This window comes from Leptidea sinapis, chromosome Z (assembly GCF_905404315.1).
Source record: "Leptidea sinapis chromosome Z, ilLepSina1.1, whole genome shotgun sequence".
Taxonomy (NCBI): domain Eukaryota; kingdom Metazoa; phylum Arthropoda; class Insecta; order Lepidoptera; family Pieridae; genus Leptidea; species Leptidea sinapis.
Window position 1 is genome coordinate 15,182,932 of NC_066312.1, and position 24,584 is coordinate 15,207,515.

The 24,584-nt window shown below is 33.2% G+C and overlaps 1 protein-coding gene across 1 annotated transcript; it reads left to right on the plus strand.

The window, feature by feature from the left end:
• Positions 1-1,428: 1,428 nt before the first annotated feature.
• LOC126978948 (laminin subunit gamma-1) lies at positions 1,429-24,350 on the plus strand. The gene is made up of 29 exons (XM_050828076.1): positions 1,429-1,597; positions 7,467-7,585; positions 8,037-8,185; positions 8,262-8,379; positions 8,650-8,833; positions 9,220-9,425; positions 10,117-10,220; positions 11,185-11,370; positions 11,449-11,674; positions 12,098-12,312; positions 12,395-12,609; positions 12,742-13,105; positions 13,261-13,446; positions 14,095-14,292; positions 14,638-14,807; positions 15,044-15,168; positions 15,393-15,548; positions 16,286-16,406; positions 16,482-16,666; positions 16,797-16,914; positions 16,995-17,236; positions 17,313-17,517; positions 17,606-17,843; positions 17,959-18,161; positions 20,725-20,806; positions 21,605-21,693; positions 22,064-22,193; positions 22,280-22,373; positions 22,481-24,350. Exons 1-29 carry the CDS (start codon positions 1,433-1,435, stop codon positions 22,629-22,631), a joined length of 4,944 nt encoding a protein of 1,647 aa, XP_050684033.1. The 5' UTR covers positions 1,429-1,432; the 3' UTR covers positions 22,632-24,350.
• Positions 24,351-24,584: the final 234 nt, after the last annotated feature.

Sequence of the window (24,584 nt, forward strand, 5' to 3'; positions counted from 1 at the left end):
AATTTGTCATGACTTACAGCGTATGTAGTTAAGATTTTGGTTGGCTGTGTATTTGAGAGGACTTAATCACCAAAAATGCAGGCTTTGTGGAAGTGAGATGGGAGGCTGTGTAAAAGGGAGGCAACATATGAATGACCTAATGTTCCCGGTATATGAATATGCATGCTTGGCTTCTCTAGAGTACCCTCAGCTCAAGAAAATGAAGGCCGTCATTTAAAAGTGTTAATTAAATAAGTGTTAATTTAAAGTGTTAGTTAATTTTTTTAATGTTTAAGCAAAGAATATGAATACTATAAGTTTTGATATGGTAATATTTTAAAGTCTCCATATTATGATTAGATATGATATTCTTGTAAAATCTGAATATTGATTATGAAAAAACATGCATAAAACAAATATTAAAATCATTACAGTATTTTTAAATTCAAATAATTACATACGAATACTTTTATAATCATATAAATATTATCAGTTTTAAAATGAAAGCGATAGGTACCCAAGTGAACTTTGTTTCACTTTAATAGGTCACTTTGTAATTGTGTATAATATCTAACAATAGTACACACAATTGCGATTATTACTTAAATTGTGGTATCCTGAGAACTCCTTTTGAATGACTGCACATGGTTGCAATTTCGCCGAAAACAAAAGCTCTGGACCTTTTCAGATTCATCTACAAAAAAGTGGTTGCTGTGAGGTGGAGGCCATCGAGCCGGGCTAAGAATTAGTTCCGCCATTTTGTCAAAGAACACTTTAACAGATCCGCTATTTGTATAATATACTTTTTCTTTTTCAAACGTTGTATACTAACTTAACTTTTTTAAATTAAGATATTCACAATGATTTACGTCATTCAGGTTCAAATAAATGAATTCATATTATTTTGTTTTGCGTTTTAGCAAATTTATAATTTATGTTAAATCTATACAAATAAAACTAGCTGATCCGGCACACGATCAATATACAATAATAAAAAAAACCTCTTTATTTGTGCGCGATCATCACCGAAAAACTGCAGGAAGGTTCAATTAAGTCTATTAGTTTTATTCCATAGACTCTTGGCCCTTGACGAAAAAATATTGGGATATCTTCATTTTACATAATTTTATTACAGTTTTAAGAATCAACGATTTTTTTAATCACTATGTACCCAGTGATATGTGTTGGGTTGGGACGAAGTCGTGGGTTCAGCTTCTATTATAATATGTTAAAAGTATATATCATAGTTTAAATTCTAATGAATTTAATTATTAATAATTTTATAAAAATACTTAAATTGACAATATTATATTAAGTTAAAATTAGTATGCATTAAAGATTAAAATGTTTAATCGTCATAATGAAGTACATTTTTAATAGCGTATCTGTTTTTAACAACGTCTGTGGCGTAGTGTTGTGAAACAAGACGAGCGTCAGTGCTCCGTCGCCTAGCATGCGCGTCGACGCAAGCCACACGCGCTCTTACAAAATGGCGCGGTCCTTTATTTATATACACTTTCTAACGTTTATGGCGATGTCAATGGCACAGGATTACTACACTCCTAGGATAGGAGCACAGAAACTAGCTTCGTGTTATAACAGCGAAAGACAGCCTCAAGTAAGTATAAACATTATGTGTCAAGCTTTAAAAACTTTTGGAGTTCGTGCTAATTTAGCACAAATTATGCTGTATTTGGTACAAAATATTAACTGTGCCATCGTAAAGTGAACCGTTAGATTTGTAAACATAGTAATTACTTATTTAATAAGTTGTTACTACTCAAATTAGTTAATGTGAAAGGTAAAATATTATTCATAGTACTTTAAGATTAAGTCTAATTGTTATTTGTATACGTTGCGAAGGCACACTTTCCAGTAGATACTAACTGAATGAAACATTAAAAAAATAACAAAAATACTCTTTGCTAAGCATGTCTTTAAATATGAATGTAGAAAGGTGTACGTACCAACAATATATTTATGTTTTAATTTATTTTATTTCACTTTAAATAGTACAGGCTAAGAATAGTCACGATTATAAAATTACTCACAGAAACACAGAGAGATGCTTCATCTTTTCTCAAGCAATTAGAATCGCAATCAAATTATAATGACTCTACATTGAATACCAATTAAAGAGTCCTAGATTAAAATTAAGTTATAAGTATGAAATAAGTTTATAGTTGCTACTTTATTTTCATGATAAACAAAGATAATCTAAAGGTTATCAAATATTAATGATAGAATAATTAAATAGTTTAATGTCTGTTAATAATATTATGAGTTCGTTTACTCAGAGAGGCCTAATGTGTTGTTATCAGGGGCCAGCGGAATGAGTTTATCACCACATCCGTTAAACACATCACATTATATTTAGCCAATAAAAGCATGGTTTTATCATGATAGATACATGTATCGCAAAGCTTAATTTCGTAAATTTCTAGCTACTCACTATGATTATCTATCCGAAAGCGGAGGAGATACAGAGCAAACATTATGAAGTTATTTATTAAAAATCAACGAAAAAGGTAATTCTTAAAGAAAATCTAATTCACTTCAAGTCAAAGTCAATTAAACTTTATTCAATTAGGCTTAAACCAAGCGCTTTTTAATCCTCACTACTATAAATATTTCTTTTGAATTACTGAATCTACCATATGTTCGGAAAGAGTAGAGCTCGTGAGAAGAACATACACAAAACTTGATGGCCACTACTGTCAATCAATAGAGTAATTTATAATGGCTGTAATATACAAAATTCTTATTATTCATAATGTAAATAGTACGTACTATGCATAATAATAAAATAAGCATTAATCAGTTTAATTCTATGTACCTTGCAGAAATAAAACGTTATAAAAATATAAGTTGAATACATGCTACCTACAGAATACTTCCTAATCACATCAACTGTTCTGTATGTATGTAGCATGTCTAGCAGGGCAACATTTCTGCTATTCTACTTTTAATTTAATTTATACAAATCAAAATTCTTTAAATGGCTATTTGTTACATTCAATTGCCTTCCACATTTTTTTGGGTTGATGGTTGCCATATTAAGTTTATTAAAAGTACTTTAGAAACAGAACTTTACTTCACAGAGCATAAATCTATTGTAGATCGAAAGTGGAGTGACAATTGATAACAAAGTTTTTGTTGGTAGCATATCGCAACCACTACAACTGTATCTAGCAACTGTTACTTACCAGCACGAGGCTGAGATAAACCAACAATCTCGGGTTATCAAAGGTTAGGTACCCATTGAGGGAAAAAATTCAAACTAAAAATTATTGTATCGTATTTCTTCAATTCATATGTTTGTTTCAAAGACTAGATAATATGGTTATTATTCAATAATGTTTGTTAAATGTGTAACTTCATTGAAGTTTATGTAAATTCAAGTACTTTGGAAAATATTTAATAAGTCGTTTTTAAAGTTTATCGAATCACGATAAGAAGACTGAAGTCAGAAAATCGAAATTAGCTGTTGTGTAAATTATGCACTTACAAAAATATTACCTGCGTCATTAGTAATAACTAAACTTTTACTTACGTACTTAGGTACTGAAACTAAATATGTAATTATATATTCCAAGGTACATGCAATGTCTGACTAGCAAAGGAGGACTTAATCGGCTTAAAAAAAGTTTGGTTAAGTCAGTGCAAGTTAGTAGAACGATTGTTATATGGTTCTTTACCGGTAGGTGGCGGTAAAATAAAAGTCGTTAAAACTATGGCAATAGGTGGCGTAAAGATCGTAATTCAACAATATCTCAATTAAAAAAAATACATTTATTTATTTATTTATATGATAGCATTTTTCATGCTTAATAATACACTGGAACTTAGTATAGATAGTTATTAGGAAAAACCATCTCTAAATAGATTCCACTTTTGGCTTGGATTGTAACAGTTTTATGTTGCAAAATTGACCTATTGCAGTCCATCGACAGTAGAGCACTTTGAATTACATGAAAGTCTAAATCAGTCCATTTATTCCGGACTTTCGGAAAAAATAGGCAGACCGAGTTAGTTATCTGAAAATTTATGCATTTAATTAAGACTTTTCTATTAACATCGTAAAAATCTCTTTTATTTTATTTGTGTGAATATGTTTACTTGTCAGTTTCTTTCTCCTCCGGATACATACTGCTTAAGATACCTACGAGGGAAATAAAAATTAATTACTAAAGTAACGTACAATAGCCATTTTAATCATCAAAACTAGTTCGACAGTTGAAGTAAATCTTTACATAGCATTGACGGTATATTAACAAATAAATACTGTTCAAAACAAACAACAGTCTACAATTTGAAAAGCTACTAAGTGCGAATTGCACTATACGTTTCTGATTGCAGTTAAAAGAAAACTCAAAGGAGAAATATGAGTGATCCATAGGAAAGACTTACAATAAAATAATGCAAGAAAGATATAAGAGATATACATCCAGTGTGACTAAAAGAGACACACATATACTGGTTGAGCGCTGACTTTTCACACAAAGATACGTGATCTGATGATTAGTCGTGAATTTTGATATATGTGCGGTGCGTAAGTTCGAACTAATAAATGAAGAGCCGTTTTTACCTTCAGTTATACTGCGAAATCTAATGAACCTAATGGAATATGTGCGTGTGGTGTCGCACCAGAATAGTAACATCCCATCTCCTCCCGCGGGTATCCTAAGAGGCGACTAAAGGATACAAGGAACTGAGGATGGGCAGCAGTATCTTTCGAAGAGAGCACCACCATCTACTGCGATCGCCAACCCGCATGCCAAGCGTGGTGATTACTGCAAAACCTCGTGAAAACTGGAAGTGATCACCGCATAGTAAGAGGCACATTGAATATCGATCTAAAACTGGAGCGGTCTCGACTGGTGAAGTTTACGCTCCGACCCGCACCCATCCAGAACCAAAACCGGAAAACTTTCAACTCGAATTGCAAAACCGCTTGGAATGACTCGGTGACTGCGTTGACATGGGCGAGTATAATAGTAGTTTCGTAGCAGCTGTTCAAACGGCTGGGTCTAAGTTCTTCAAGGCCAACCGTTCAAAAAGAACCGGAAAATCCCAGACTCTACCTTCAAATTGATAGATTTATGACGCCAAACAGCAGACGATATCGTCATCACGGCAGAGACCATGAAAGACTTAAGCCATATGCTCTATGGTCTCAATATAGCTTCCCAAGGAGTAGGTCTCAGAATGAATATGGACAAGATGAAGATCATGTCAAATGTCTACGTCTCACCTACTCCCTTAACAATTGGGAATTATACTCTCGAAATTGTCGACGAGTACGTCTACCTCGGACAAACAATCCAATTAGGCAGATCCAATTTCGCGAAAGAGGTCACTCGTTGAATCCAACTTGGATGGGTAAACTACGACAGTGTCTGAAGACACTGAAGGTTTTTAAGCAGTTTGTGTTGCCAATGATGACTTACGGTACGCAGACGTGCACTAATTGCCTGATGGAAAAGCTCATGGTCGCTCAGAGTGCAATGGAGAGGGCTATGCTCAGAGTTTCCCTGCGAGATCAAATAAGAAATGAGGAGATCTGTAGGAAAACCAAAGTCAGCGACATAGCCCAAATGATTGGGAAACTGAAGTGGCAGTGTAGAAGGCATATAGTTCGACGGATAGATAGTTGGTCGAGCAGTAAATTTCTCGAATGGTGACCACGCACCGGAAGATCCAGTGTTGGTAGGGCCTCCACAAGATGGACCGGTAATCTGGTCAAGACAAATGGTTACAAGTCTGGGCAGCGCAGGACCGATTGTCTTGCGGATCATTGGGGGAGGTCTTTGTCCAGCAGTGGACGTCTTCCGGCTGATGATGATGATCGCCTGGAAATACCTCGCAAGGAAGCTTATTTTACAACTAGGTTGTACATGGGAGAAAGTTCCTTGAAAACAACACTGTAGAAGAAACCCCAACACATTCAGATGGTAAAGATGTTATCCGAGTTTGTGGTGTGTCGTGTGAAGGCCTGATCGATGATGACGACGTCAGCAGGAATCAGTTGAAACAGCTCTTAGGAACACTCCCCGTGTTAAATGTGGTAAGAGGCACAATGAAGCGACGTCACCCTACCAATGTACATACCTACATGATATTATTATTTTGTTTAGGCATACAGCATAGCATACGTTCCAATAAATTATTAGGTATCTCAATTTATTGCAAATAATAAATTACTTTCTATCAAGTAAATATTCGTGCCTATACCTTCTTCATAAAATGTTCACGTCTATCTAGTTAGTAGCCCTAGCCGGGTAGGTAGGGCGCACCCCGATAGTTCGTCCTTGTCTGCTACCTACTCAACCAGGATCTCACTTCACCTTAAAGAAAAACACATCCAAATTTTTATGTAGTTAATGGTTGAAATCGTTAAAGTTGAAATGAATTAATAAAAATATCAAAAAGCGTTTCGAGAACTTCAGTCCTTCCTCCCACTTCTACCAAATATTTAAGTCGGGATATGACTCATTGATAATAATGCTGAAATTGTGTTCCCGTTTCCGTCAAAAGCATTCTATACAATTAAAATATATCAGTGACTGCAATAAGGTTCAAAATGATGGATACTGTTAGCCCAGTCTACACGGGGCATCCACCCGAAGAGAATATTGGACATGCTTCTACCTAGCGATGTAAGTGTACGCACTGCATCTGCAACTTATTTATAGAATAACTATTTTAGTGTGGAACTATAAATTTGCTTCCGTATTAGAGAGTAGAAAATCCGGGTTACAATGATTTCTCGTAATTCACAAACTACGGTCTTGTTAAAACCAACAGAATTATTTTCTCTCTTGACCTTAGCTATATTTGAAATTAAATATAACGAAAGAAATGATTTGAAAAAAACGATAAACTTAAAACCTACTCTAATTTATAAGAAAACTTTAACTAAACAGATGATCTTCACGAAGAGCTTACGAAAAATTTTATTTAAATGAGTCAAAGTATACCTTATATCCTGTTGATGCTAGTCTTTGTACAGTCAACAGAGGTTCATCGTCATATTTAAACATTTTACACAAAACCTGCACATATTATGTAAAACATCTCATAAATACTCAGTCAACAGTAAAACCGTATTTAAATAAATTCACTTTCGTGTCGGGAATTTGTAAATAAATATATATATATATATATATATATATGTATATATATATATAAGAGATTTCCACGTATATAGTCACTCATCACGATATCTCTGGAACCATAAGGCGAAATTTGGTAGGAATACTCCTTTCGTCGAGTACAGGTCAGCTAACAACGGATTTTACGATAATCCACCCACAAGATTTTTTTTTATTATGAACAGTCTGAAACGTCTGTCGGGTCAGCTAGTTAAGTATATGTATGTAGTGACAAAAATATAATATTACAAAATATTTCCAAATGTTCAATATATTCAAATTTATACTGTTATTATTTAACAATATTTAATATTTTGTATTGACGCTTTTCAGAGATGTATACCGGAGTTTGAAAACGCCGCATACTTAGTTCAAATGGAAGCAACGAACACATGTGGTGATAACGGTGAAAAGGTATACTGTATTCAGACTTCGGCCGGGACATCCTCTAGGTTAGTTATCAGTAATAACTAACTTTTAAGAAATGTATCACGAAAGTCAAAAGAATTAAAAGTTTTTGTGGTAAAAGTTACTATAACATATTTTTTTTCTTTTCTTTTTCTTAAAAATACCACAGATCGGGAATGGACCTATCACCCTCAGGCTATTAAATAATAAATTTTATTGTACGATTTTACATAGTTATGATATTTTTATTAAAAAAAGAAGTCCGCTGAGTTTCTTGCGCCCTTCTCAGGTCTGAGGCATACTTTTTCGAGTAGTAATTTTTGTATTTCAATAAGTGATATTATACCCTATTTCGAATAAAAATATTTAAATTTGAATTTAATCACTGTAGAATAAAATCAATTCATAATTATAATTTAAACCACATGGTACTGTTATCATAACAACAGTTATAAGGGCATTGATATCCATTAATTTATGTTTCGGGATTTACAGGTCCTGCGACACTTGTCAGCCTGGACAATTCTCGAGTGAATATTTAACTGACTTACATTATGAACAAGACAACCTTACGTGGTGGCAATCAGAAACTATGAAAGAAGGAATAAAATATCCCAATCGAGTCAATTTGACTTTACATTTGGGTATGTACTACAATATTAATATACTTTAAATAATTTGATAATTGTTGTGAGTTTTTATAATTTTTTTTATTTGCAGGGAAAGCTTACGACATAACCTATGTCAGAATTGTATTCTATTCTCCGCGACCACAAAGTTTTGCTATTTACAAAAAATACAGTGAAGATTCTGATTGGGAACCGTTTCAATATTTTAGGTGAGATCTATTTCATACATCAAGAACCCCGATAAATTTTTTCTTGATGAAATAAAAAAAATATTATAATAATTAATTTGCTAAAGCCAAACATAATAAAAGCTCCTAAGATTCCTGGGGTATTGCAAAACACATGTCTTCTTTGCAAAATATTAATCGAAGTATAATAGTTGTAATGGAAACACGAAGTGGCCACAGAGCTGTTTAACAGAATGTTAACAGTCGAATCCTATCCCATTATTATATAATATATTATTTTATTGTTTACAGTGCTTCATGTCGTGATACATACGGCGTGACAGAACAAAAAGCTGCCGAGTTGGGTGCAGAAACACGAGCGCTCTGTACCAGTGAATATTCTGACATTTCTCCTCTTTCCGGGGGTAATGTGCTCTTTTCGACGCTCGAGGGTAGACCTTCGGCATATACTTTCGATAACAGTCAGGAACTACAGGTAAACTTGGAAGATCTGCTATCTACATATATATAATATCTCCAGTTAATACATTATTTGGTCAAAATATTAGCTATAACCAAACTGTCCAGTTTGGAAACTTCGGTCATTGTACGTAATATAAGTTAGGAGATATTAGCGTTTAAGGCTTAGGCAACGCTTTGAACTAAAAGCCCGACTCATCTGTGTCACGGTCAAAAGACGAGCACGCTCTGTTCTGTCAGTAGATGTGATCAAAATGTAGAGGATATATTATATTATTTAAATATAAATTTAAGTAAAAAAATTGTCATTTTCAATCCTATGTTTGAATGTTTAAGATATCCGAAGAGCAAGTACAGTTAGAAAATATTTGTAACTTGTTCGATTAACGTTTTTGTTTTAAGGAATGGGTGACAGCGACAGATATTCGTATTTCGCTCGATCGTCTCAATACGTTTGGGGATGAAATATTCGGTGACACTCAAGTCCTACAATCTTACTGGTACGCTATAGCAGATGTTGCGGTTGGAGCTCGTTGTAAATGTAATGGGCACGCTTCAGCTTGTGTCTTACAAGAGCTACCAGATGGTTCGAAAGCAAGATTTTGCAGGTAATCCTTTATATTTTATAAGAGACGATGGATGATAATTGGGATAATGTGGGTGGGAGATAAGGTGGAAACATAAAAAGTTGACCTAGAAGTACATTTCACGATTAGAATAGGAGGAAGGAATGTACTGAAAATGGGCGTGGTGAAGAACTCGAGAGTGCTAAAAATAAGCTTGCAAGTAGGTAGGTATATGTAGAAAGATTTTATTAAAGAATTATGTCATGGCTGCAAATCATATCATTTTCATACACATCCAAAAAAATCATATTACATATGGTTAAAATTTTAATTTAACTATATTTTCAATTTAGCAACTAATAAAAATGGTAAACTCTATCAAACCATAGCTTAAATAGCTTAAAAATTATTATGTGGATAAAATAAAATATTTTTTTTAGAAAAGATACAAAAAAACATAGCGGCGGGTAACCGCCGTAAGTAAGTAAGGGACATTTACTCAAATTTCTTACTTATTGCATTACTCTGGCAGATTTGTGTAATTGCTTAGGAAAACCTACTTCGTTGCTGTAAGAAAACATGCCCGGTGGTGACTCGATTGATTACCTTCCTTTTCTATAAAAAGGCTTACGATAGCTATTTATTATTAGAATATAAATTCACGAGTTCATTAAACATTACTAAGCCAAGACATAAATCATTATATAAATGAATTGGTCAAAAACTTTTTCAGATGCGAACATAATACTGCTGGTCGTGACTGTGAAAAGTGTTTAGATTTCTACAACGATGCGCCTTGGGGACGAGCCTCACCAACCAATGTCCACGAATGCAAGGGTATGTGTTCATAATATTATTCGTATAATTATAAGTAATTTGCACTATATTGGGCCCTAGTTCAATTACAGACTTCTATGTGTAAGCGAAAACGTAAAATATTACGCTAGATTATCAATTGTGTGCTTATTTAAATGAATACATTACAATCATAAACCTTCACTAGCACTGTTATCATCAAAAATACAAATAAATAATATATGTTTCTAATATGTGTTTCTAAATGATCTCTGCGAAATCATTCATATGTTCATTAATCATGTAATTTATAAAAAAAAAAAAACAATCAAGGAGACAATTTTACTACCAACTTGATTAGTTGTATGCAACTGCAATATTTTTTCACTTCTGTTTTTGCATGATAAATGGAGATATTTTTCAAACGTTTATCACAATCCACAAAAATGTCAAATCTACCTGAAACTTAAATATATTAGTAGTTCTATGTAGGTTCCCAAATAATATATAATATTACAGTAATTGTTGTGTTATATAGTAATCTTATTTGTATTATTTCACTTAGTGTGTTCATTATTTTTACTGCTATGTTAATTATGTTTGAAATCACACAAATAAAACAAATTTTGAAATGAACAATTGTAAGGCATTAAAAGAAACTGTCAAGTGGGCGAATAGACTCCTTGAAAGGTGTTTGTCTTGTTCAGCTTATGAGGAAATATAGGCAGTTAATTTTTCTTCCATGTATCAAATAAAGTAAATAAGTGAGCACCTGGTGAGAGCACCCACCGCTCAAAGTGCTAACATTAAACTCTGATAATTTCATAATAATTATTCTATTAAAATATTTTCCAAATATAATAGATTTGTAAATAACTTTATAGGCGAAGTTAGAATACAGTGTTTGCAAAAAAGCTGTGCGAATAAATTATTTTGAATAACAATTCCATATTAAAAAGTTATATAAATATTTATGCAATTTAGCACAATTTTATTATATTTGCAGCTTGTAATTGCAACGGTTTTTCGAACAAATGCTTCTTTGATAAGGACCTATATGAACGCACAGGCCATGGTGGCCACTGTATTGATTGTGCTGAAAATAGAGATGGTGCTAACTGTGAACGATGCAAAGAAAACTTTTATCAAGGAACAGAAGACATTTGCTTGCCATGCAACTGTAACCCGACAGGTACCTAACAAAATTTCAGGTCTTGTTTGCTGTTTGGTGAAGTGAGTACAGTGGAGCTCAATTTTCTTTATGCTGTAGGTTCAAGAAGCCTCCAATGCAATGCAAAAGGAAAATGTCAATGTAAGCCTGGCGTTACGGGTGATAAATGTGATACATGCTCTCCCAATCACTACGAGTTCACAAACCAAGGGTGCAAACCATGCGGATGTAATGAATCTGGTTCTTATGGAAACAATCCCCATTGTGACTCTTCCACTGGAATATGCTTGTGCAAACAAAATGTTGAAGGAAAACAATGCAGAGAGTAAGATAATCTTTAAATTTTTTTTTCTTATACATGAATTTTATAATTGTATTGTAACTATGTGCTAATAATTGTATACATAATTTTATATTTTTATTTACCAGTACATTATTATACTATATATAATGGGTATATTACATAGTTGATTTATTGAGTACCATATTAGTTACATAATATATGTTACTAAGTATAAATTGGTACCAAAGTAAGTTACTTTAATTTTCTAGTATTCCAGCCTCACACTAGGATTCCCTGTGTCGTAAGGTCCAGTCTCTTCCCTTACATTAAAAAAAATAAATAGAATTCGCGCACGTATGTGTATGTGTGTGTTATAATTGTATATATTAGACTAAAATAATATTATTTCCTATACTGTATTTGTTACGCTCGAATTTTTTAGTATATTATCAACACTGATTACAGATGTAAGCCTGGTTTCTTCAATTTAGATCTAGAAAATGAATTTGGATGCACGCCGTGCTTTTGTTTCGGACATTCGTCCCAGTGTAGTTCAGCTCCAAAGTATCAGGCACACGAACTGAGTGCACACTTCATAAGAGACGCAGAAAAATGGTCAGCTGAAACTAATGAACGGCAACCAGCCACCTTACAGTTTAATGCTAATACACAAAATATAGGTCAGCATCGATAATTTTATATTATACTTACATTAGTTATGCAGATTCATATATAATATGTAAACCTGACGTATAATTTTAGCCGTTACATCAAAGGGTTCCGAACTGGTGTATTTTGTGGCTTCAAATCAATTTCTGGGAGATCAAAGACCTTCATACAATCACGACTTAAAGTTCACACTACGCTTAGCTGAGAGTAGAGGCTATCCGTCGTCTCAAGATATTGTTCTAGAAGGTGCACATAGTTCAGTATCAGTTAATATTTACGCCCAGAATAATCCAGAACCTTCAGACCAGGTATTGCAAGATCTTAATATTTCATGCTTAGCGAAATCTGTAATTTCTCTGCCATTTGCGATAAATTTACTACAAAAAATTCTGCCAATTTTCTAGGGAATTTTTCTGTTACATTTATTATCCTTGTTTCAGGAAAAAGAATATAAATTTAGACTTCATGAAGACCCCAAATACGGATGGACGCCTACACTTTCCAATTTTGAATATATGTCGATACTTCAAAATTTGACAGCAATTAAAATAAGAGGAACATACAATAAGGGCGGTCACGGCTACCTTATGAGTTTCAAACTAGACACAGCCAAAATTGGACGAGAGAAGGGTTCCGCTGCGGCTAGCTGGGTTGAGAAGTGTACTTGTCCAAAAGCATACGTCGGGGATTATTGTGAGGAATGTGCCCCTGGTTACAAACATGAACCAGCTAATGGTGGCCCATACTCCACTTGTATACCTTGCGAATGTAATGGACATGCTCATATATGTGATACAGCTACTGGTAAGTAAAAATATACAACAAAATCACTACAGTGTAAAATGTATTTTGATTTAAGAATAATTAAAAAAAATATAAAACAAAATCACAACGTTGTAAATTGTGTTTTGAATTAAGAATAATTTTGAACAATAATGTTTCGTGAATTTTTTTTTCAGGTTTTTGTATTTGTAAGCACAACACGACTGGTAGTAACTGTGAACTTTGTGCCAAGGGTTTCTATGGAAATGCTATCGCTGGAACACCTGAAGACTGCAAACCATGTCCCTGTCCAAAAGACAGTGGCTGTATTCAATTAATGGATCAAAGTATTGTTTGTACGGATTGCCCCGTCGGATATGCAGGTGAGACATGATTAATAATTAAATAATTATTTATTTTGTGCATTAATACAACTATAAAGAATGAATTGTATGGTACTAAAAATAGTTAAATACGTGATGCAGATAAAAAAATAAAGCTTTTAATATTAAAGGAATTTCGTAAAAAGATCCTTAAAGTGAAGGATATTTACAATAAAAAAATTCCGACTCCGGCACTCTATCTTTATTTATTAAAATAAAAAAAAAAACTCCTAAATTGGTGTCCGCGCGGCGCATCTTTTTGAACTTATTAACTAGACTAACCGCCAGTTGCATAAAGCATCCTTAAAGTTAATGTTTCATTAAATATAATAGCGTCACTTTCATCTTCATTTTGACATTCAAAGATAGCATGTGATATATTTTCACGAGTATGCACGGGGAAACAATAAAATAGTAAAATGTTGTTATATTTGCTTTATATTTCTCTAAACTTAGTGCTTAGACTATTAATTGAATAAAATATATCAATAATTGCTTCCTTCAATCACAATAATATGTCTAGTAGCTAATCAAAATGTTACCTATGTATCAAATGATAATTGGCTATCATATATATATACATGTTAACATGTTATACAGAAGGCTAAATCAGTCCAGTTGTTACTTATTAAATATAATTTTTTTCAGGGCCAAGATGTCAAGTTTGTGCTGATGGACATTTTGGTGATCCAACTGGCCAATTTGGACCCAAAAAGGATTGTGATGAGTGCCAATGCAATGGCAATGTAGACCCCAATGCAGTTGGTAACTGCAACAGAACTACCGGAGAATGTCTAAAATGTATCTACAATACGGCTGGAGAACACTGCGATAAATGTCTAGCTGGTAATTGTTCTATTTTAACATTCTTATTAAGGATAAAGGTAATAAGTAAAACAAAAACAACTATATTTTTTATAGTAATATATAGTCTATGTAAAATGCACATTGCGCTGTTTTGTTGGCTTCTTTATAGAATCTTTAAGCACACACAGACCCCCACACAGACACACACACACACAATCACACGTGGTTTTGACTAGGTTTTTTATTTTCATCATTTGGCAATTTTGTTTATTGATTATTATTCAACCATATTCCATTGGAACAAAAATGATAAACATCTAAGTTATATCAATAAACTTGCTATTATTTAAGACATATTTCAAAACTTTATCCGTTCTTGTTTAGGTTACTATGGAGATGCCTTAGATCAAACGAAAAAGGGAGATTGTAAGCCGTGTGAGTGTCATGAAGCAGGAACAATTGAGGGCCCAGAGGGTCAACCTCTGTGCGATGGACTGATCGGATTCTGTTCTTGTAGACCTCATGTCATTGGCAAAAATTGTGATAAATGTGAAGTATGTTATTATTTTCTAATTGATTAATAATTGGTACTTAACGCGAGTATCGCACTCTTCGATCAAATACTTCACAAAGTAGTAAGAGTCGTTGAGTTTTAATTTTATTATATTTTATTAAAGTTTTACTTAACTTTCCTTACAAATATTATAGTAAAAAAATTTAATGTTATAAATTTATGTTACTAGAATTTTAGAAATATTTCCATAAAAATACATGTAGTTACATTTCGTAGGATGGATACTACAACATTAATTCTGGAGAAGGATGTAAAGCTTGCGACTGTAACATGGAGGGGTCTTTTAATACATCATGTAACCCCACCACTGGACAATGTTACTGTAAACCTGGAATAAATGGGTAAGTAAATTATAATTATTGTGCTCTAACGAATCAAATATCGTTGTGTATATAATAAACACACGGTTAGCCTTAGCCAAGTTGAGCAATAAATTGCCAGTTCCGAATTTTGGACAGATTTAATTAATTACACAAAATTGTTTACAAGATTTTCCTTTATGTCTAGATACAGTAAATGTAATTAAAATGACTTAATGAATAACTTTAAAATTTATTTTTTTCAGTATACACTGTGACAGGTGTATGGAATATCATTACGGTTTCTCTACCCAAGGTTGCCACGATTGTGACTGCGACGAGTGGGGTTCTACTAACTACCAGTGTGATAAGTTTGGTCAATGTTCTTGTCAAGAAAACGTAGAAGGACGTAGATGTGACAGGTATAATCAAAGAAAAATCTCTCGTAATCACCAAAATGCTTTCCTAGGTGAAACTTAAGCTGGATTCGGATGTTTTTCTCAGATCTGAGGCATACTTTTTCGAATAGGTGGTAGTTTTTGACTTGTAGTAAGTGATTTTACATCCTATTTTGAATAAAAATATTTGAATTTGAATTTCGATTATATAATACTTGCTGACCCGACAGAAGATGTTCCATTCCATGGAGCTTGGGCGACAGCGTCCGCTAACCAACAAGTGACTCGTACACACGTTTTCTTCCAATCCCAAGAGTTCTGTGATTCTATTTGGTTGCAGAAAGTAATAAATACAGAATGAATGACGTAAAACTTCAATCAGGTGTTGCGGAAAAAATATCTAACTGCCAATATTGGTCACATTTCCATCAAATTAGATCCTCATTTAAAATAGTTGAATGTTTGTATCTTATATAATTACTGTGAATTACAACATACTTAATTGAACACTCTGTTTTAAATGCATTAAATATATGATTACCATGACTGTAATCTCGCTTTCAATTTAATTACTTTACCGAAAATCTCAACAATCTAGTTGTGGAAGAATGACCCCCCAATGTTGAGGCGACGGTAACAAGAATGGAATTATTTATTCATACCTGGGAGATATATTCCAATGTTCTATATATATGTGTATTTTAGAATCTGTAATTTCATCAATTTTCAGTATCTTAAATGAGTTATATTTATGTTAATAGATGTATGGAAAATAAGCGACGTCGAGCTGATGGGCAGGGTTGTGAAGATTGCCCTCCATGCTATAATCTGGTACAAGAGGCTGTTGACCAACATAGAAAAGAATTGAAGGAGTTGGATAATGTGAGTGTTTTAAATTTAGCATAGACATAGATTATTATTACCGATTTCTTCTATGACTATATTATATCTTAACAGATACTGGCCAAAATTTCAAAGTCACCGACAGTTGTTGAAAATGCCGATTTTGATGATGAACTGCAACGAATAAGAAGTGAAATCGATCGACTTGCTCTAGAAGCTCAGACAGAACTAGGAAATGGATCAGGAAAAAATCTAACAAAAAATTTGGAAGATCTTGCAGATCGGCTATTTGATATACGGTAATACTTTTATTACTACACTTTTTATTAGTATAATACTAATTGCATTGTGCGAGGATGTCTTATTTATTAGTTATTATTGACATAAATATTTATTATAATTTTTTATTTGATGAGATTATTTTTTTAGAAATATGCTGCATAAGATTGAAGATGAAAGCTATGAAGGTAATGAATCTGTGGAAAGAAGTAAAGGTAATGTATCAAAAGCTGAAGATACTATAGAGGCAGCACAAAAAGAGATTAGTGTAAGTAAAATGAATAGAAAAAAAATTAATAGGCAGTAAATGTAAAATTAAACTAAATAACCATTCCACAAACATTTTAGAGTGCATTTGAATATCTTGATGGAGAAGGTGCAGCGGCACTTGCTAATGCGAGAAACAGATCAGATCAATTTGGTAAACAATCAGTGGACATGTCAGCTTTAGCAAAAGAATCCCGTTTATTAGCAGAAAAATTAGAAAATGAAGCGAAGAATATAAGAAATATTGCAGAAAAAGCTTTCAATACTTCAATAGCTGCCTACGATATTGCTAAAGAAGGTATTACCAAGCAAGCGAGTATAAGGTAAGGTATTATAATATTATCTAAATTACTTTTTAAATACTAATGAGGCTATTATATCTAAAAAATATATTTCCAGTACTGAAGTGCAAATGTTAGCGAATGAACTTAACGCAGCCGCAGGTAAATTAAGCAGTATGTCAGAATTAGCAGATCAAGCGTTGAAGAGAGCCAAAAATGTTTATGAAGAAGCTTTAGGTCTCTATGCAGAGGTTAATACTACATTGTTGCCTGATATTAAACTAAATAAACTACAACGTGACTCACTTGAGATGAATAAAACTGTAAGTAATTAATTATATGTAGACATTAAAAAGTATATTATATGTTTAATTATTTACTATATATTACATTTATAATTTTTTTTAATAGATAGATGAAAAGTCGGCAGAGCTGGAACAACTTATTTTGAATAATGAAAAAATGCTAGAATCTATTGATAATCAAATTACCCGAGGAAATGACCTTCTTAGTCAGGGTCGATTTAGACAAGATGATTTAAATGAGCTTCTGGCTGCGTTAGACGTGTTACAAGAACAAGCAAGGAATGATGTTGAACTTACAAAAGCAACATTAAAAGATGCGAATGAAATTTATCAAACATTAAAGGGTAAGTAAGACCAGTTTACGGGATCCAAAACAATTAAATAACATGATTAATAATAATTATTTTTATTTCGTTGTAATTAATTGTATTAAATATTAACTTATACTTTTAATTAAAGAATTTAGTGATCAAGTGACGGAATCTAGACAACTTGCTGAACAAGCAGCTTTAGATGTACCAGGAGTACAAAAGAAAGTCGCTAATGCTGAAGAAAACATTTCCAGTATTATAGAAGAGTTAAATGTAGCAAGTGATAAAGCTAAAGAAGCTAGAGATCTTGCGCAGCAGGCACAAAAGGAATACGCTGATAAGGCCTCTGAGGTAAAAATATTTTTTATACATTAAATGGTCTTATGTATATGTATAATTATTAATTATATTATATTAATTATAACTATAACATTTATAAGTATATAAATAAACGTTGTTCTGTATGTATGTAGTATGCACCCTGTTGTTGCAATGAAATTGTTTCACAGCAGAAATGTCAAACTGTGCGTCGATAAATTCTCTCATACGTCAAATTGCTTTAGTTTGTAAATTTTCTCCCAGAATGACAACAGCCACTCCATGAATATAGAATATAGTAGGTGAATTAAATCTCCTTGTGTGTCACCAGCAGGTGTTTTGTCAGCTCGAATAAAAATATTATGGCTGTTCCTTTCTAAGCGTATGTACTTCATTGTCACTCACTAAAGAACGCAATTTTGACATAGCAATAGCTCTAGTCATCATTGCGGTAAGCACGTCTACCTCACGTGTTCGCACGTTTGATTGACTGCGACGATCTAAGTCAAGCCGTCTTCTCCATCGTTAATTGTAATTAATCAAAGTGAAAAAAAGTTCTCGTGCACTTAGAAGTAGTGTCACAAAAGATCAACAAAATAAATAGTAGTTAAAAAAGTAAAAACACGTTTTTTAGTTTGGTTAATTCATAAAAGCGTGTTTTTTAAGTTTTAAAAACGATTATCTGCAGTTCTGAATTAAAAATTCTCTTTGGTATTCGAAAATTGCCTAATATTAGATAAATTGGTTAACGATAGTGATTTAAATTTAAAATAACATCAATTCTTGCCGCATAGACGATAGATGAAAATTATATGAATTGACAAAAATCTTATTTTGCAAAATAAAAAATCGAATAAATTTATCAAATTAATGTATTGTCATCGGTCTTCGATAAATCTACGAAGTTTGAATGAAATCTGCCCGTTTAAAGTGGGTCAAAATCGCGCCCAAATGAGTCGGTTACAAACAAACATACATACAGGTGAAGCTAACAAAAAGACAGATAAAACTTAAGATACATCAATGTACATAATAGTTGGTTGTCACATGCCAAATATTATGGTTGCGTTCAGAAATTTAATTTATATAAATTTATTTAAATATAATCTGATAGATAGTGAACAACTGTAGTTATAGACCAGTGCCGAAGCCTTTGAAAATGATAAAAAGAGAAACAAAATAATAGTAGGATGAAACCCATTGGTAAAGGACGAGAATATAACAAAAATTAAGGGAAAAATAAATTACGGGCGATCTGAGGTCGGGAAGTGGAAAAGGGGGAGTGTTTTATGGTAAAAAACGGTTTATCTCGATTTCCGGCAAAACTACAAGTCCTATGGCAAAAAGTTAATTGGCAATGTTGTAGGTAATAAAGAGATCTACAACTTTTGTAATTACACTTTTTTACATAACCTCCAAATGCACCTGAACTTCCTGAATGCACCTGAGCCTTTCAGTATTTCCGGGCCAACGGTACACTCGCACCCTTCTTGTATCAGGCCTAAACCCGAATCGCGACTCATCGGAAAACATAATTTTATCCATGGATCCATGTTCTGCGTTCTCTACACCATTCATTTCGACGAGCGCGATTCCCGTGACGTATCGGTGAGCACCTAATTGGGCGTCGTGCTCGTAGGCTGTACTCATGCAGTCGCTTTCGCTCAGGTTGGGGACTTACATCAACACCACTTGAATTTTGTAGCCTCAAACTTATCTCTCGAGCGGTTAACATCGGCTGGCGTCTTGCAGTCAGTTGTATGTACCGGTCTTGTCGAGTGGTTGTACTCCTTTTACGGCCTGAATGCTGTTCAGCGGGTTCCCTTGTATTATTGCAGATCTGCCAAAGACGACAAATGACACTTCTATGAACGCCAAAATGCCGAGATACCTGAGATTGATTACTTCCCGCTTGCAACAACCCTACAGCTCTTTGTATTTGATTTGCCGTCAAATGACGTCGCTCCGTGACGTAAAGAATATGTAACAATTAAATTTCGTCACTAACTTTATTTAAATGGTTGGTAAAATTATAAAATCAATACTAAAAGCAGCAATAAAAACGCTCGTAAATTCAAACAAATTTCCTTTTATTAATTTTATAAAAAAACAAAACATGATCGATTTTTTTTCGCAACCAGCCAGTATGTTATCAATACAGAAAAAGGTTACATACCTATGCACTTTGAGTGAATAAAGACTTAGAAATTAATTAATATAAATGGTAAAGTTGTAATATCATGCATGTTGCTTAGACTTTTTTGATGTGAGTATGTAGAAAAGCGACCTCCTTCCGTCCTCGGGAAACACGCTATTTGATAGAAGAAAAAATAGAGAGTAGTAGTTTATTAGTTCAGTTAATTGGTAGGCTAAATTAAATGTAGGTATTGTTTAGCTTTCGTCAAATACGTTTTCGTTTAGGTTTTTTATTTCGTGATAGGCTTAACATTCACAAGGGCGAAAAAGCGCATAAGGCACGTCTGTTCAGCACGTCATCTTATTGTTAAATAATAAATAAAGCAAAGCCAAAGAGAATTTCAACACTACAAAGCTACACATTTGTTACATAATGATTATTGAACAAAAATAATTTTAGGCAGCCCACGACATAAGAAAAAAGGCATCATCGTCGAGAACAGAAGCCGGAAAACTAAGAGACGAAGCAGAAAAGTTGTCAAGTAAGTCTCTAATTTTATAAAAATAAAATTGAATAGCATAATGGCTTTTTAAGTAGTACAAGCCTTGGAAATGTAGTGATAGACCACAGGGTATTTAATGAATAAACTTAAAAAGAGATTCCCGATGAGTTTCTTGCTCCCGATCTTACGTCTGAGTAGTAGATTTTGAAAAAATGATTTAAGAATCTTATTTTTTACAATAATATTTGAATATGAATTACAAAATAATTAAAATTGATCGCATACTTAAATTATAAAATTTAAATTTAATTAAATTCCTGTATCCCTTAGCTGGGGCAGGGAATCCACAGTGCATCTCCATCGCGATCGGTCCTGAGCATCTCTCTTAATTTCACTCCATGTCTTTCCGATGTCCTTCGCTTCGTCCATGACAGTCCGCCGTGTCCGTTTTGCGTTTTCCTTGAGGGTTCTAATCTAGGGCTTGCCTCGGTATATGGTTGGGATCCCTCCGGAGTGTGTGACCTATCCAGCTCCATTTGCGGCGTTTAATTTGTTGGTCGATTGGGACTTCATGACAGCGTTGCCAAAGATGATCGTTGGAAATTTTGTCGGGCCAGTCAATACCGAGGATATTTCGAAGGCATCGGTTAACGAAGACCGGAAGTTGATGAGAGATGGGTTTGGTGACCTTCCACGTCTCACACCCTTACATGAATACGGTCTTCACGTTAGACCGGAATATTTTGAGCATAAATCGGATCGGAGCTGTGCGAAGGTTGCTCGTGCTTTACTCAACTCTACTATACTCAAATTAAATATATTTAAAATGTTATCCAGCAAGGGTAAAAGGAACAGCAACACAAATAGAAGAGTTGGAGAAGCAGGCGGAAGAAAACATGCAATTAACACGTGACGCAAAAATGAAGGTTTGTTTTAATAATATTTTGATAGTGTTTGCTTTTCAAAAAGTAGATACATAATATACTTAGTATTTATAATATTATCTGGATGAGCATATTTGTTCACTTTTTGATGATTTTTAATACGACAGTAGATTACAATACCCAAAACATTTATTATACGACAAGGTCGTAATAAATGTTTTATTGCTTTAACCATACAGATAAATGTACAGATTTATAATATTTCCATCTATAGAATGTACTTATGGGAAAATTCCACCTGACCTTTATATCAGTATATATATATGAGTAGTAGGTAGGCAGAGCTGTTATAATTTATAAAAAATAACCTTTATTTAGCATCTCTTTCTTATTATGCATTATGTTGAATTAGGTTGGTCAAGCTAATACAGATGCAAGGGAGGCTGAAAAACAAGTAACAAAGGGTTTGGAGGATTTAAAAATTATTGTAGAAGAGTTGCAAAACCTACCAACGCTAGACGATCAAGCTCTGGATAGATTACGTAAGTGTACAACGATTGCAAAAAGAAATCATTTCCTTTTTAGTAAATAATTAAAAAAAAAACAAATGAACAATCTTTTTTTACAGAGGAGAGCCTAGATCAAGCTGAGAAGGCCCTACAAGAGGAAAATTTAGATGGAAAAATAAAGCTCTTAACGGAAGCCAAGAACAATCACCAAAGGTACGACACCACCAAGAAAATTTTTAGTCACGACAAAGCATGCTAATGACATTTCTGTTTCACTTTTTCTTCATTAATAACATTAAATTATTATTTTTTAATAATAGATGGATTAAGAAGTATCAAGACGAACATGATCATCTACGTACTGAAGTTGACAACATTCAGGATATTCTGAAACAACTACCTGATGGATGTTTTAAAAGAATAGTTCTGGAACCAACGGAAGGGCCAAGTAGACCAATTAACATCAGTTAAATTTAATTGTCACCTATGAATAATATATATTATAGTCGAAATGCCATAGAGAAGTAACTTATTGCGTTATACAACTTTGCTTTCAAGAATGAAATGTTTGGTGATAGAGCTATAACTACGGGCATAAATTATACAATAGTAACAAAAAGTATTTTTAGCGGAATTATTGTGCAAACAGAAAAACCAAATACCAAGACGTGTCTTGTTAAGTACATTGATATTTTACACTATGATATGCTTGTTCGATGTTTGAATACCCACTTAGTCGTAAGTTAGAGTAGTTTCGACAGTAACCGTGTGACTTATAAGTGTGCCTTTTACCGAATATATAATATTTTTATTATCCAATTAAGTACTTAAGTGTGTATTGATTAATAAGAGATAATGAAGTAAGTCGTATTTGAATTTTCAATGCCAATTTAGAATTTTAGCTGAATAGTTTGCGGTGACAATATTTAATGTTCTTAATAGTTTGAATGCCTATGGAGATAGTAATGTGTAGCTTTGCTAGCTGTGAATATATTTATTATTAATCCGTAAAACCATTTTTTTTGTCTAAACCTGGAAATTAATAGTTTCCCATACAATACTGTACTTGGTATATAATAGTATCATCATCATCAGCCGGAAGACGTCCACTGCTAGACAAAGGCCTCCCCCAAGGATTTCTACGACGATCGGCCCAGCCCTTCCCTCATCCGACGTATTCCGGCGATCTTGACCAGATCGTCGGTCCATCTTGTGGGGGGCCTACCAACACTGCGTCTTCCGGTACGTGGTCGCCATTCGAGGACTTAGCTGCCCCAACGGCCATCTGTCCGTCGAACTATGTGCCCTGCCCACTGCCACTTCAGTTTCGCAATCGTTTGGACTATGTCGGTAACTTTGGTTCTCCTACTATAATAGTATACTAGACTATTATTAGATACTTTAAAATTCATAAAATAGAAAGCTACATTTAAAAAGAAATAATATTTAAAAGTTAATTAAGAGTATACAAAACTTTTTGTTTTCCATATAGGTACTCAGTATGTCCACTAGTGGATTACGTGGATTTTTGGATGAATAATACATTCGTTATCTCTTTAGCCCTTCTTATATACCTAAATTACAAAACCTTTTTAATGGGCCAATTTATGGTATTATTAATTTCAAATATTTTTATAATGTCTTTTCTTGAAGTATCTATCTAGCGCCTGCCTACGTAACCTTCTTTGGTATAAAAAAAATTAAATTCGATTTTAATATAACGGTGAAGTAACTTGACAAAACTTGACAATCAAAAATCTTACATTTATTTTAAGAGGATCATTATGAATTTTGCAACGATGTTTTATTTTACGATCAGGATGTATTATTAAGATGTGTACTTGCTACTTAGATATTTGTCTAGTTGTGTAGTTTAATTTTGGCATTTATCTGCATTTTCGTATATCTAACAGTTAGAGGCTATACCTTTAATTGGTAACAATATTTACCTACTTCAATTTCCGTTGTGCCATATTATCCAGTTAATGGTACATTTTGTAAATATTTTTATATAGAATATTATTAATGTTTATCTTTTAGTCTGTTTGAATGAATAACAGTTTATAATAAGTCTTGCCAATATATAAAATCTTCTTACATCAACACTTCCACTATCTTCAAATTTCGCCAAAGAAATTGATAAAAAAATATTTCTAGATATTATTTATTTGTAATAAATATAACATGAGATTCTGTTATTTTATTTATATAACCTTAAAATATAGGACATATTATTGAGGGCGGGAAACATGGTTATAGTAGAGTTTAATAGTTATTTATTATACATAAAGCCAATACTTCCTAATATTATAATTTATCTATGTTTTTCTTATATTGGAATTGGGATTGCATATTTTGCAATAAACCAAAAACAAACTGAGTACTCCTGCTACTGCAGGAGGTGGAGAAAATATCCGCTATCCT

Coding starts and splice junctions, on each gene's coding strand:
- LOC126978948 (XM_050828076.1), top strand. CDS start 1,433: ATGCGCGTCGACGCAAGCCACACGCGCTCTTACAAAATGGCGCGGTCC. Junction 8,380..8,649: donor GAACCGTTTCAATATTTTAG/GTGAGATCTATT, acceptor TATTGTTTACAG/TGCTTCATGTCGTGATACAT. Junction 15,169..15,392: donor TGTAAACCTGGAATAAATGG/GTAAGTAAATTA, acceptor TATTTTTTTCAG/TATACACTGTGACAGGTGTA.